Source organism: Colobus angolensis, unplaced genomic scaffold (genome assembly GCF_000951035.1).
Source record: "Colobus angolensis palliatus isolate OR3802 unplaced genomic scaffold, Cang.pa_1.0 Scaffold11, whole genome shotgun sequence".
NCBI classification, from domain to species: Eukaryota; Metazoa; Chordata; class Mammalia; order Primates; family Cercopithecidae; genus Colobus; species Colobus angolensis.
The window spans coordinates 7870212-7886152 of NW_012112030.1; the positions used below are offsets into that span (position 1 = coordinate 7870212).

Here is a 15941-nt window from a genome sequence, read left to right on the forward strand (position 1 = left end):
TGCAGTGAGCTGAGATCCGGCCACTGCACTCCAGCCTGGGCGACAGAGCGAGACTCCGTCTCAAAAAAAATAAAAAATACAAAAATACAAAAAAATTAGACGGGCGTGGTGGTGGGCGCCTGTAGTCCCAACTACTCAGGAGGCTGAGGCAGGAGACTGGTGTGAACCAGGGAGGCGAAGCTTGCAGTGAGCCGAGATCGCACCACTGCACCTCCAGCCTGGGCTGCAGAGTGAGACTCCGTCTCAAAAAAAAACAAAAAACAAAAAAAAGAAAGATGATTCAATTTTCAGGTCCTTGAGGTTAACTGACATTTTCTACTAACAGACTACCAGTATATTAAATTAAAGGCAATTAAGATCATGTTTAAGTGTAAGCAGGATTACCATCTGTGATTGCACATGGAATGGTCTTAGTCTAAAGCATTATAAATTCAGACAAGGTACCTGCACTGCCAACCCATATTACCAGTTTTCTCATTTTCCTTAATCCTCTCTTCCCTAAGTAAAAAGCTTACTATTCCTTCTCATTTCCCAAAGAGAACTATCACAATGCCTTCTCCTGAAGTGCTTTCTTCCGCTTTTTAAATGGGCAGTTTTATTAAATTTACTAAAGAGACTATATTATTTACAGGGTGATGGCACAGTTTATGTTCAATTTTAAACAGGCCTGTATATTTCACACTAAAGTCTTCCAAAATTCATAGTGGAAAGAGAGAGAACTGAGAAAGCTGCCAAAAAAGACAAGTAACACAAATGAAAAATAAAGAGTAGTTAAGACTAAGTTACTTGACATTTCACCATCTTAAAGAACTGCTTTGAAAAACTCAAGGAAAAAAAAGCTTTCAAAAAGTTCTTTGTATATCATTAAGTGAAAAGTTGAAATTCACTCTACTGAACTAAACATAGGAAAATAAACAAATGGAAAAGGCAAAATCCCTAAAAGCTATATTCATTTTATATATTAACTGAATGCATAAACTTAGAAACCAGAGGTGAGCTTAAATCCCCCCCGACACTTATTACTGACACCATTTCTGCAAGTTTTATTTCTTCATCTGTCAACGGAAGGTAATAATCTATCCTCACTGAGTTACTATGAAGATTAAACAACACATGCAAAAGCCATTCAGCACTATGCTTGCTACTTAACACTTTCATTAATGATTCCTCAATTTTAAGACACATATTTTCAATATTTTAATATTTCTGATATAAGGGTAACATTTACAATGTGAACATTTCATGTGGTAGTTTTATAAATCAGTAAGTTCTTAAAATCAATGGCTTATTAGAATCAGTAAATACTATACTAATTTGTTTTTTGAGACAGAGTCTCATTCTTGTCACCCAGGCTGGAGTGCAGTGGCGTGATCCTGGCTCACTGCAACCTCTGCCTCCAGAGTTCAAGCGATTCTCTTGCCTCAGCCTCCCAAGTAGTAGCTGGGATTACAGGCGTGCACCACCATGCCTGGCTAATTTTGTATTTTTAGTAGAGATGGGGTTTCACCATACTGACCAGGCTGGTCTCAGACTCCTGACCTCAGGTGATCCACCCACCTCGGCCTCCTAAAATGCTGGGATTACAGGCGTGAGCCACTACGCCCGGCCCTAACATTAAATTTAAATGTCACTTTCTTTTCATAGCCATTCTTAATTTCCTCCCGCCACAAGCCAAGTTAGTTTTCTTTCTCTATGTTCTCACAGCAGTTAGTGAACTGTTTTATAACTGTTTACCTATCCAACAACTCTATAACAGATAACCTTTTTGAGAGTAGAACTCTAGCTTATTTATATACCAAGGATCTCACACAATGGTAAGGTGCACAAATTAGGTACACTTACTAAATGCTCTGGGGATGCTGATAAAATTAAATGTTTTTAAGAAAATATGTAATTAACAGAGCTGAACCAAAGGCAGAACTAAGAAAACTATCATGCAAGGGTGATATAATGATTTGTCCAGCCAACTATGACTTGTTCCTCAAAGTAGGGATAACCACACATAGTTTTCCCCTTTCTTCTCTCTGGCTGAGATTATCAAGTAAGCCCACCTCCTGATTCCCATCTGGAAACACAAGTTACTTCAAGGAGGAGTTAGTTGATCAGGGCTGCTAAGAACCAAAGTGGCAGCTAAGATCCAAGCCCAGTTCCTCAATAGTAGGTCACAACAATAACAGAAACTAAAAAATGGATCACCACCCTGGAGACCACAGAAAAGAAACCGAGACTCCCCCCAATCTGACTGAAGTTTTCATATAGTGCTTGCAATCTCTGAGCATCATCTCCTGCCTATGTCTGTCATATTATGCAACTTACTGATAAAGCTCACCACTGCCAATACCTCCCAGGCACCTCTTGCTAGCTCTCTGAGATTCTTTGAACTTTGCAAGGTGGTTCTTTCGAACTCTGCACCAACTGGACTTATCCTTTATAAAACACCTGCATGCCCTCATTTAGTTTTTGTTTCTGGATCTCCTCCCAGATAGTCATCTTCTGCCCCTCTCTCAGAACTGCACACTTGTGTGAGTAATAAATCTTTCTTTAATCATACCAGAGGACTCCTGTCTTGAGTACTGACATCTGAACTTAACCTTGGAAGGAAGCCTCCTTTCACCACAGTGAGGTTATAATAATATCTAAGAAGACAACATCAGCAGTGATGGCAAAGCTTTTTAAAAATCTCCACAAATCCTCCACATGAAAACAGAGAACAACTAGGTAATGAACCCCAAACCCCATGGACAACATTCACAACAAAGCTAGGTAAAACCCAGGATACAAAATGGTACAGAAAACTACCAACAGCCATTAAGATATGACTGATATTGGCACCTCTGCAGGATATGAGAAAGAAACAATAGGACATCTGGCAGGACAGAACACATAAAACAGACAACATTGGAAAGCTTAGTAAACCAATCTGAGAACAGCAACCAGCTATGACGCGTCCTGGCCACTTCAAGAGTAAGTGAATACAATGAACTCATCGTCAGGCACTGAAAGGTCTAGCACTATACTTTAACCTATTGTGAACACTCAAAATTGTCCTTCCTGGGCTCCCTTCCAGACAAAGCCTCATACTGAAGAGAAATCACTGGGAGCAGACTGAAAAGTGTGCATGATTGGTACAAGAGAAACAATGAAAAAATAAGGTACAGAATAAAGCAGGAGAAGGAAAGTGGGAGAGACAGGAAATCCCAGAAAGCTAACTTCCATTAGTTTTTAAACATACACACATAGACATGAGAGTTCTGTGAAACTGGAAAACTTATGAACTCTGCCTTCTTCTGTATGTTCAAGCAAAACAGTTTCACCTGAAAATAAGAAAACAAAAAGTACTAATGTCAATTCCCATTAATAAGTTAATATTAAAAATAAGAAGAGGATAAAGTGAAGAATAACATCCCTACAGACAATAAAAGTATGACACAAAGATATGGAAATAGAACAAATTAAACTGATAACTTATTTCAAAACAGTAAAAATCTTTAAAATAAGATACTAGTCATAAACGAACAACACAAATTAGAATCAGACAACTCAGAAGTGAGGTGACAGAACTTGATGAAACAATGAGAAATACAAAAATATATCATTTCAGAAATGAAGTCTAAGAAATAAGAATCAATAAACATAATAAAGAAAAAGAAATAATGAAAAGGAAGAAATATCACAGAATAGAGAAAAATATTTTTTTTAAATGAACTATTTGAAGGACAAAGGACAAGGGAGAGAACAGAACTATACTGGAACAAGGAAATGACTCCAGATGATAACTTGAACCCTCAGGAAAAATGAAGAATACCAGAAACAGTAAACATGCAGGTTAATACAAAAGACTCTATAAATAGTGTTTTCTCTTTTTTCTTTAACCTTTTTAACAGACATAAGATTGTATAAAGCAGTAAGTATAACCCTGTGGTAGATACAATAGAAATGTATAATGTACATGTACAAATGACATGTACAAATGACAATAATAACACAAAGGATGGGAGAGAATGGGAATATACTTAGAGTAAAATCTATGTACTTTACATAATTAATATCACCACAAAGTAGATTTTAACAAAATACACATAAATCCCTTTACAATCCCAAAAATACATTTTAAAATTATCAACCAAGGAATCAAAATGACACACCAGAAAATATCTACTTAATGCAAAGGACAAAGAAACAAAGATGACGTAAGACATATTTAAAAAAAAAACACCAAAATGTCAGACATAAACCCAGCCATATCATTAATGGCATTCAATGTGAATAGACACACCAATCAAAAGGCAAAGGCTGTTAGACTGACTAAAACAAAGGTTACACTATATGCTGTTTATAAAAGACACATTTTACATTCAAAAATACAAATAGATTGAAAAGAAAGGGTTACAGTCAACAGTAGCCATAAGAGAGTTGGAGCAGCTCTATCAGACAAAACAGATTTTAAGTATAAAAAGGTAACTAGAGATACAGTGGCAGGTTTTATGAGAAAGAGTCATCAGGAAGATATAATTAGAAACATACAGGTACCTAAAAACAGAGCCCCAGAACAAATGAAGCAAAATCTGACAGAAATGAAGGGAAAAATAGGCAGTTCAACAATATATATAGTTGGAGAGCTCAGCACCCTATTCTTACTAAAGGAAAGAACAACTAGATAGAAAATTACTAAGGATATAGAAAATTTGAACATTATTAACCAACTTAACCTACTATCTATAGAACATTCCATGCAACACCAGAATACACAATCTTTTCACGTACACGTGGAACTTTCTCCAGGACACCACATGCTAGGAGACAGAATTAATCTTAAAAGGCTGAACTCATAAAAAATATACTACTATCTGACCATAATGAAATTCATCAAGAAATCAACAGAAGAAAATTTGGGAAATCAAATTATTTTCTAAATTTTTGAAATTTCTTTCTCAATTTCCTCTAAATCAGCAATGGGTCAAGGAAGAAATTACAATAAAAGTTTTTAAATATTTTGAGCTAAAAGAAAATGAAAATGCAAAATATGGAAATGTATATAGAATACTAACGCCTATATTAGAAGAGAGATCGGCCGGGCGCGGTGGCTCAAGCCTGTAATCCCAGCACTTTGGGAGGCCGAGACGGGCGGATCACGAGGTCAGGAGATCGAGACCATCCTGGCTAACACGGTGAAACCCCGTCTCTACTAAAAATAGAAAAACTAGCCGGGCGAGGTGGCGGGCGCCTGTAGTCCCAGCTACTCGGGAGGCTGAGGCAGGAGAATGGCGTAAACTCAGGAGGCGGAGCTTGCAGTGAGCTGAGATCTGGCCACTGCACTCCAGTCTGGGCGACAGAGCGAGACTCCGCCTCAAAAAAAAAAAAAAAAGAAGAGAGATCACAAGTCAATTATTTATGATTTAACCTTAAGAAACTGGAAGAAGAGTAAATTAAATCCAAAGCAAGCATAATGAAGAAAATAAAAACATTAGGGTAAAAAGAAAAAAAAGGCAATGAAACAGAAAAACAATAAAGGGGGGAAAATCAATAAAACCGGAAGCTGGTTGTTCTTTGAAAATATCCACAAAATTGACAACCCTTTAGTACTAGACTGACCGAGAAAAAAAGACGCAAATTGTGAAAACCATGAATAAAGTGATGAATGAAAGAGAAACACTGGCTTACAGAAATTAAAAGGATTATTAGGAAATACCATTAACAAGTTTATGCCAACAAATTACACAAATTTATGAAACAAAAATATTCCTGGAAAAAAACCAAATTACTAAAACTGACTCAAGATGAAACAGAAAATCTGATAGATCTACAGCATACAAGGAAATTGAATTCATAATTAATACTTCCCAAAAAGAAATCCCCATGCCCAGATGGCTTCAATGGCGAATTCTACCAAATATTTGCAGGAAAAATTGTATCAACTGGTCACACACTCTTCCACAAAACAAAGAAAGAGGAAGTATCTCCCGACTCTAGGAGGCTGATATTATGCTAATCTCAAAACCAAATAAACACAAGAAAAACAAACTATAGATCAATATCCTTCACTATTAAAGGCATAAAAATCCTCAACAGAATATTAGCAAACAAAATCTAACAACATTTCAAAAGAAGTATAAACCATGACCAAGTAGAACTTATCCCAGAAATGCAAGATTGGTTTAACAACTGAAAACCAATTACTGAAATTCACCATGTTCACAAAATAAAGAATAAAACCGCATAATCATTTCCATAGGACTGGACAGAATCCAGTAATTATTCATGGTAAAGCTGTCTGTAAACTAGGAATAGAAAGGAACTTCCTCAACCTGATAAAATCCCTTTATTAAAAAAACCTACAGGTGATATCTGCTCAAGACTATTTTTAATCTTTTTTTTAAAAAAAATAAAGCCAATACAAAGAAAAGCATACAGAACAAACATAGCTTAAGAAGTTACTATAAGGCAAACACTCTTGTAACCATGAATTCATCCAGATGAAGGAAAAAAACTTGATTTGAGTGAATCAAAAGGCTTCTGACGACTTCAAAAGGCCCTGCATGAACCCTGTTCCAATCCCTCCCTCTCCACAGAAGTAACAACTATTCTGATTTTCTATTAGTCACTTTCTTGCCTTTATAGTTTCACTGCTTTTTATAAGTATGCATCCACAGAAAAATAGTTTAGCCTTAAGCCCCATTTTCATTTGCTATTTCTTTTAAAGTCTCTCTTTTAAAAAATGTTTAACTGGTACATGATAATTACACATATTTGTGGTATACACAGCAATGTTGCAATACATATAAGGTACAGTGATCAGCTCAGGGTAATCAGCATATCCATAATCTCAAACATTTAACATTTCTGTGTTGGAAACACTCAGTATCCTCTTTGAAACTATATAATGTTTTACCTGTTAAGTACGGTCATCCTACAGTGGTACAGACCACTCAAGCTTTTTCTAACGGTAATTTTGTATTTTTTAGCAAATCTCTTCTTATCCCCTCCTTTCCCCTACCCTTTCCAGCCTCTAGTATCCCCTATTCTGCTCTTTACTTTTGTGAGATCAACATTTACCTTCCACATATGAGTGAGAACATGCATGGTTTAATTTTCTGTTCCTGGGCTTATTTCACTTAAGATAATGTCCTCCAGGTCTATCCATATTGCTGGGAATGACAGGATTTCATTATTTTTATGGCTGAATGGTATTCTATTGTGTATATATACCACATTTTCTTTATCTGTTCATCTGATGTTGGACACCTAGGTTGATTCCATATCTTGGCTATTGCAAATAGTGCTGCAACAAACATAAGGGTGCAAATGTCTTGATACACTGATTTCCTTTCCTTTGGGTAAATGCCAAGTAGTGAGACTGCTGGATCATATGGTAGTTCTATTTGTAATTTTCTAAGGAACTTCCATACTATTCTCCATAGTGGCTGTACTAGTTTATACTCCCACCAACAGTGTGTAAGAGTTCCCTTTTCTGTGCATTCTTGACAGTATTATTTTTTGTCTTTTTGGTAACAGCCATATCCTAACTAGGGTGAGATGACATTTCACTGTGAATTTAATCTGCATTTCCCAGATGATTTGTGATGTTGAGCATTTTTTCATATGTCTGTGGCCATTTATATGCCTTCTTTTGATAAATGTCTATTCGGATCATTTCCCCATTTTTTAAACAAACTGTTTTTTTGCTGTTGAACTGTTTGAGTTCCTTGTATATTCTGGATATTAATCCCATGTCAGATGAGTAATTTGCAAATATCTTCTCTCATTCTGTAGGTCATCTTTTCACTGTGCTGTTTCCTTTGCTGTGTAGAAGCTTTTTAGTTTGATATAATGCATCTGGTATTTTTTGCTTTTGTTGCCTGCATTTTTGAGGTCTTATTCATAAAATCTTTTCCCAGACCAATGTTCTGAAGCATTTCCTCTATGGTTTACTCTAGTAGTTTTATAGTTTCAAGCCTTACATTTAGGTCTTTGATCCATTCTGAGGTGATTTTTGTATAAGGTGAGAGGTGGGTGTCTAGTTTCATTCTTCCACATGTGGATATCCAGTTTCCCCAGCATCATTTATCGAAAAGACTATCCTTTCCCCAATCCATGTTCTTGGAACTTTTGTCAAAAAGCAATTGGCTATAGATACATGGATTAATTTCTGGGTTTTCTATTCTGTTCCATTGCTCTGTGTTTCTGTTTTTATGCCAGTACCATGCTGCTTTGGTTACTACAACTTTGTGGTATATTTTGAAGTCTGTTAGTATGATGTCTGCAGCTTTGTTTTTTTTTGCTCAGGACTGCTTTGGGTATTCAGGGTCTTTTAAGGTCCCATACAAATTTTAGGAGTTTTTTTCTATTCCTGTGCAGAATGTCATTGGTATTTTGACACGGACTCCACTTAACCTGTAGGTTGCTTTGGGTAGTATGGTCATTTTAACAATAAGAATTGTTCCAATCCATGAGCATGAAATGTCTTTCCATTTGTCTGTGTCCTCTTCAATTTCCTTCATCAGTGTTTTGTAGCTTTCTCTGAAGAAGTCTTTCACCTCCTTGGTTAAATTGATTCCTAGGTATTTTATTAGTTTCTTACAGCTATTGTAAATGACACTGCCTTCTTAATTTCTTTTTCAGCTAGTTTGCTGTTTGTGTACAGAAATGCTACTGATCTTTTTGTGTTGATTTTGTATCCTGCAACTTTACGAAATTTGTTGATCAAAGAATTTTTTTTTTTGGTAGAGCGTTCAAGGCTCTTTTCCTGTCTGTCTTTTCCTTACAATCTCTCTGTTAAAGTACCTAAGATATTTCATTTATATGTCCAGATCTGCTGATGTACTCTCATGATGCAGTTCAATGTTTCTCTGTCCTCTGTATTTCCTACAAATGGCCAGCTGATATATGGAGCCTTGACCAGACTCATGTTGAACTGATTCTTTTGACAAAATAGTAGGTAGTAGTATGTTCTTACACCAGAAGGCAAATAATGTCTGTTCTTTTTCTTCTTGTGATGTTAGTAGCCATCGATGCTCACTGCCTAGACCCATTCATTCACCAAAGTTATAAAATGGTGGTATTGCAATTCTGTCATTTCTTTTTCATTTATCAATTGAAATAGCTCTCTCATATCTACTACTTTGTTAGCCAGAGGTACACTCACATAGGAAAAGCAGGATAAATTGCTTCTTTCTTGTATTTATCAATGTTCAAGGCAATAAATTTGTTCCTATCATGCTCTAATCTAAGAGTAACCAATTCCTTTTAAAAATATAATTATGAACTCAAGAATTTAAACACACTTCACAGGTTTCTACCAATCTCTGGCCAGTGGGAGTTCTGCAGTCATTTCTCCAGTCTTTCTGAAACGACCCTAAATAATCTTTAACAGCCTCCTTACTATCTGTTATGACAATGTTCCAGCTCAGGATGTACATTTCTTGCCCAAAACCTAGAATCAACAATTTTGCCAGAAAGGCTTGGTTTCTTTTAAGGTGGAATGGTTTTTCCCAACACCACAATCTGGGTGCTACAGAAGTTCACTGCTCACAGCACTGTAAATGTTCAACTGCTACTCAATTGGTCATTTTTTATCTAGTCCTCTTCAGTGTTCATAGTCAGGAAACGAACCAACACAGTTGGGTAGATGTATTTTTGAAAGATAAAATACCTAGTAAGCGCATACTAGTAAGTAACTTTCCATTAAAATATGGAATTATCAGTTTGACTTAACTTCTGCAGTATTACATCTATACTTCTCTCTTGCACACAAGAATCTAGCATATGCAGGAGCAATATAATATGTCCTAATACTCATTTACTTGATGCAACAATATAAAACAATATAAAGCTTCAGAATAATGATATTTATTATGACCACATCATAATAATAATAGTAGTTACTGTAAGAATTAAATTTATGGCCAGGCATGGTGGCTCCCACCTGTAATCCCAACACTAGTAGGCCGAGGAAGGCGGATCACTTGAGTCCAAGAGTTCGAGACCAGTTGGGCAACATGGTGAAACCCCGTCTCTATTAAAAATACAAAAAAATTAGTCAGGTCTGGTGGTGTGCACCTGTAGTCCCAGTACCTTGGGAGGCTCAGGTGGGAGGATAGCTTGTGCCAAAGAGGCAGAGGTTGCAGTGAACAGATTGCACAACCTCTGCAGAATTCAAGCGGTTCTCCTGCCGTAGCCTCCTGAGAAGCTGGGATTACAGGCACCCACCACCATGCTTGGCTAATTTTTGTAATTTTAGTAGGGACAGGGTTTCACCATGTTGGCCAGGATGGTCTCAAACTCCTGACCTCAGGCAATCCACCCGTCTTGGCCTCCCAAAGTACTGGGATTACAGGCATGAGTCACCGTGCCCAGTCACAAATCTTCTTGTAAGAAACTTTTTCTATAGTTGTTCATAGTTGTTCTATTCCCTTGTTCTGCTTTGCTTTCTAAAGAGTCTTATTATCTGTGTGTTGTTTCTTCTTTGCCTATCTTCAATATTTATCATTTTCTCTCAAATCATCTTTTATCTTTCTGTATTTCTTTTTGGTCTTTAAATTTTTCCTTCTTTTCAACCTCTATTTAAAGGTTGTTTGGTTTATTCAACCTAGTGTCCCTTCTAGTTTTCTTTTCTGAAGCGACTTTTTAAATTACTTCTTAAGTTCTATCATTTCATTTCCGAATTTTTCTTTTTCTTTTTTTTTTTTAGACAGAGTTTTGCTCTCGTCGCCCATGTTGGAATGCAATGGCGCAATCTTGGCTCACTGCAACCTCTGCCTCCCAGATTCAAGCGATTCTACTGCCTCAGCCTCCCAAGTAGTTGTGATTACAGGCGTGTGTCACCATGTCCAGCAAATTTTTGTATTTTTAACGGAGATGGGGTTTCACCATGTTGGCCAGGCTGGTCTTAAACTCCTGACCTCAGGTGATCCACCTGCCTTGGCCTTCCAAAGTGCTGGGATTATAAGCGTGAGTCATTTCTGAATTTTTCTAATCTTATGTTGTCCTTTCACACGTCATATTGGTTTCTCAATGACTTTTGACTCATTTATTTATTTGAAATTTAAAGAAAAAATTTATTGAAGATTTGAAAAATAATTCCTAAAAGACTGACTTTTTCAGAAAACTAGCTACATAATGCATCACATCTACCATGTTAAAATGTGCACTAGATGCAAATACAAAAACCATGCAACAAGACACCATTCTTCAACAATCTGAGCAAAGTTAAACGCCTAAGGAACAACATGGATGACTTGCAAAGAATGGGCTATTTAAGAACCCTAACAAAAAGGAGCACACATGGATGAGTGTGTTCAATTATATACACTCAATTGAACCTTTGGCACTAGGAATCACAGCATTTTGTCATATAGCATGAACACATATTATAAAAGTACGTAGGGTCAAAGGAACAGGACCACCAGCATTCAAAGGCAGCTCTGTCAACTAGGCAATAAAACACTCTACAGCATGTGCCTCTGTTGTCCATTGTTGAAATACACTGGCAGCAATTTTGAAGTGAAAAAAAAGGTAAGATAGGAAAAAAGGAGCTATTACTCCTTTTATTTTCTGTTTAAAATTAAACAGAAAAACATCAATTGTTGTACAATAACATCTTCAAAGTACATCCTTTGTATAACAGAAAGACTAAGAACAAAAATATGTTTACAGAGATCCAAACATTAAGTGAGTGAGAGCGCCTCTCACACAGCTTTCTGATGGTTCTCTGGAGGAGCCATTCATAATTGCTGGGCACTAAAAAATGCTGCAGAATTCTTTGCCAGGTACTTTAGGAAACTGTGAAGATAATTCAGTAATAAAACAAGGCTCTGCCAGCCACAGTGGTTCATGCCTGCAATCCCAGCACTTTGGGAGGCTGAGTGGATGGATCATGACGTCAGGAGTTTGAGCCAGCCTGACCAACATGGTGAAACCCCGTCGCTACTAAAAATACAAAAATTAGATGAGCGTGGTGGTGCACACCTGCAATCCCAGCTACTCAGGAGGCTGAGTCAGGAGAATCGCTTGAACCGGGGAGGCAGAGGTTGTAATGAGTTGAGATCATGCCACTACACTCCCACTTGGGCAACAGAGCGAGACTCCATCTCAAAAAAACGAAAAACAAAAAACAAAACACCACAGGACTCTTCTCATCCAGAGGTGTATAGGCCAACATTGCTTTAATTTGTACATCAATAGGTGTGGTGCTCCATAAACCTGGGACATGAGTGCATGAGGGTGATCTGCAAGAATTTCAGCATACGGTGGTCTGTCAAATTTGGAGTAGCTGGGTACCCAACATTACGTTGAAGTATTCTTCTATCCTTGCCACAAATTCATTAACAGCATACTCATTATCTGTGTTTCCATGAGACTTTTTTGTAATTTGCATAATCCTGAAGAATGGAATCCACATTCTTCTTGGCAGAAAGATAAAAGAGATGTTTTTGTCTGGTAATTAAGTCCCAGTCATCAACTAGCCATGATTTCAGCTCTTCAGGAATTTTCACTTTTTAGCTTCAACTCTGTTCATGAATGTGTCCTCATTTTCAAGAGTAGGATCTACCTGGGCCCTTTTCTTCCAAGGAGGCTGAGGCGTCTCACTGGAACTGCCACCATTTTCATTTCCAGGTATTTTCTGTTTGTTCTTTTTTGTTTTCACTTCAGCATTTTCTGTTGCAGACCAGATGTCTTCTTTCTTGGGGCAGCACCTCTCAGCTTCCCCTCTGCATACCGCTCCTGATTGGCTTTTTGAAATTCTGTTTCTGCAAATTGGTGTCCATGTATTTGAGTACTCTGCTCTCGGGAACCTATGCATCCCAATTTTTATTCCAACCACTGTAATATATAAAGTATTTCACTTATTTGTCCTTTATGGCAACCTTTACACATTTCATTTCATAAAGAAGCAGCCCATGAAAGCACAGCACTCGCTCACCCTCCTGGAACTCAGGGTTTGGGTACTGCTTCCGCATCATTTGTAAGTGATTTGCAGCCTCCTCCTTCTCCAGCTCATTTTATAATAGAGGTTTGATCTGTTGTGCGGTCATGTTTTTCTGGGGTGCTTTTATTTATAAGAGCTTTTGTTTTTTCCTTTATAATAACTTTAAATGGGATTTTACCTTGATACTTTTCTGTTTCTCTTGTCTATGTAAAATTAGTGTTCCTGAACTTTTAAAATAATGTAGAGTTCAAGGTAGTTTTTCTAATGTCATAGAATTCATTCCTCCGTTGTTTTCACATAATGTTAAAAAACCTGGTAGCTTGCTTTCTGAGATCTACTAGCCATTGATCTTCCCATCCTTATCTGAACCTTCTCTTTCCTTCTCCTCCTGTTCTCTATTCTATTGTCCCTATCCTGCTCAATTTGGATTATTCTGTCCTATTCAGTTTTGTTTTAATTAGTGTGGTGCTCTGTCCTGGATGAGCACTCTGGCAGGTTCATTTCAGTAGTTCCATTTTGAGAGTTCGCTGGGGATAGATTACTCTAGCTTTTTCTGTCTTTACCATGGTCACACTGCACTTGCCTAATACTGGAGTGGGCAATCCTCCCACCCTCCCATTTCAGCTGCTGTTCTTAAAATAACCCACCATCTTGTCCAGCAAATAGTTGTGGCTATTTTGGCGTTCCCCTGCTTTCAAGTCTTATGAGATACCCTGTTAAATCTCCCTGCTTACTCTTGCATAGACAGTGATAACATGGAGGTCTTGCGGCTGTTGGTGATTTGCTCTTATCTAGTTGTACTTTCAAATGCCTAAGGCTATAGTCAATTTTATCCATGTTTTTGGATTTGCTACCTAGTTTCCGTCAGTGGTTGTTGGTGCTTTGCCCTTATCTAGTTATTTTCAAATGCCTAAGGCTATGGTCAACTTTATCCACAGATTTGGATTTGCTATCTAGTTTCTGTAGGTTTTAGTTAAAAACAAAAACAAAAATACTATGACATGGTCACATCCACCTTCCTCAAATCCCCCTCACAGCCAGATTTGAGGTCAAAAATAGCAGTTGTTTCTATATTCATCACATACTTACTTTCTGACATTTAAATTTACTTTAAACCACATTGTTCTATATCATTTCACTCTTTTTTGAAAGAAGGCAAAAAATACTCCAACTCCATGATTACAAAAAGTTTAACTAAATTCTCTAAATCTTTCCTGGTTTTCAGTACTTCTAAATGTCCCTTATTCTTAGTTCAGATAATTGACAAATGTTTACACATTGAAAAAAATCCTTCAATCACCAAAAACTCTCATCTGGTGAGGTCTCAGGTTGAGACCAAAAACCAAAATTATCATTAAAACACAAGAATCCAAATATAAAATGTCTTTAAAAATCTGAACATAACCTGAGAAGAAATTCCGTGTTTATGTATTATAGACTTTGTCTTCCTTGAACACTGAAATGTATGGTACACACAGTAGGTTTTCTCCTTGTCCAGGGATGAGCAAACTAGAGCCCACAGGCTCATTGTGCTTTACAAATAAAGTTTTACGCCGGGTGCTATGGCTGATGCCTGTAATTCTAGCACTTTGAGAGGCCGAGGCCGGTGAATCACTTGGAGTTCAGGGATAAGACCAGCCTGGGCAACATGGTGACACGCCATCTTTACAAAAAATACAAAAATTATCCCTATGTGATGGCGTGTGCCTATAGTCCCAGCTACTCGGGAGGCTGAGGCAGGAAGATCGCTTGAGCCCAGGAGACAGAGGTTGCACTGAGCTGAGATCACGCTACTGCAATCCGGCCTGGATGACAGGGTGAGACTGTCTAAAATAAATACGTAAATAGATAAATAAAGTTTTGCTGGGACACAGTCATGCCTATTCCCTTATGCATTACTATAGCTGCTTTTAAACTACAGTAGCAGAAGTAGCTGAACCGGAGATCATAAGCCTAAAATATTTACTATCTGAGCCTTTACAGAAAATGCTGACCAAACCCCATTCCAGTGCAGAGATTTATCAAAGTTCCATTAGCAGGACTCGGGGGCTTTACTGGTCATTTTGCGTGGGGCACTCTTTGTTGTACTGATGCCCAGCACACTGCAGGATGTTTAGCAACCTTGGACCTTCCCCTAACACCAGAACTAAAATACTAGTAGCACTCCCAGTCCTTGGGTCAAACAAAATTCTCCACACATTTCCAAACAAAGGGAGTAAAGATGCCACCCCTGGTGGAGAACCACTGAAGAACTAAATTAGCTCAGAGTAAGGAAAGAGGAAGTACAGCCTGCAAATTCTAAATGCTATCAAAATGGATGATAAATGTAATTACTTTTAAAGCACTTTTAAAGAGCTAACTAAAAGACTATTCTTCTTCCCCTCTGGCACTTAATCAAAAATAAACATATTTCTTAATAAAATTAGACTTTGTACTTTTAATAAATTAAGGTTCCATGGAGTTTTCTTAAAAGTTTTTTTTAATTTTATCATCTTACCGATTTGTTCCATCCAGATTTGATTTGTGGATGAAATTAAGTTTTGCATCTGCCCAATAAAGCTTTTGTTCTTCATAATCCAAAGTCAGTCCATTTGGCCAGTAAATTTCACTGTTTATTATAATGAAGCGACTTGAACCATCCATTCCAGCACGTTCTATCTTTGGCACTTCTCCCCAGTCTGTCCAGTACATGAACCTAAAAATCATAAAAATAATTAAAGCCATGACAGAGCAGATATCAATCAAATACTCTGTAATTATTACTATTAAAGAAAGCTCAGACCGCGCGCGGTGGCTCACACCTGTAATCCCAGCACTCTGGGAGGCTGAGGCAGGCAGATCATGAAGTCAAGAGATCAAGACCATCCTGGCAAACAGGGTGAAACCCCGTCTCTACTAAAAATACAAAAATTAGCTGGGCATGGTGGTGGTGTGTGCCTGTAGTCCCAGCTACTCAGGAGGCTGAGGCAGGAGAATCGGCTGAACCCGGGAGGCAGAGGTTGCAGAGAGCCGAGAT

General features: G+C 37.6%; 1 protein-coding gene and 1 pseudogene across 2 annotated transcripts in view; both read right to left on the minus strand.

The window, feature by feature from the left end:
* LRP6 (low density lipoprotein receptor-related protein 6) overlaps positions 1-15941 on the minus strand; it is a 149702-nt gene that overhangs the window by 67772 nt on the left and 65989 nt on the right. For both annotated transcript variants that reach the window (XM_011953772.1, XM_011953779.1), the window contains exon 3: positions 15423-15620. In XM_011953772.1, coding sequence (XP_011809162.1) covers positions 15423-15620 — 198 coding nt within the window. The remainder of the gene's footprint in view (positions 1-15422; positions 15621-15941) is intronic.
* LOC105520142 lies at positions 11685-12959 on the minus strand (annotated as a pseudogene).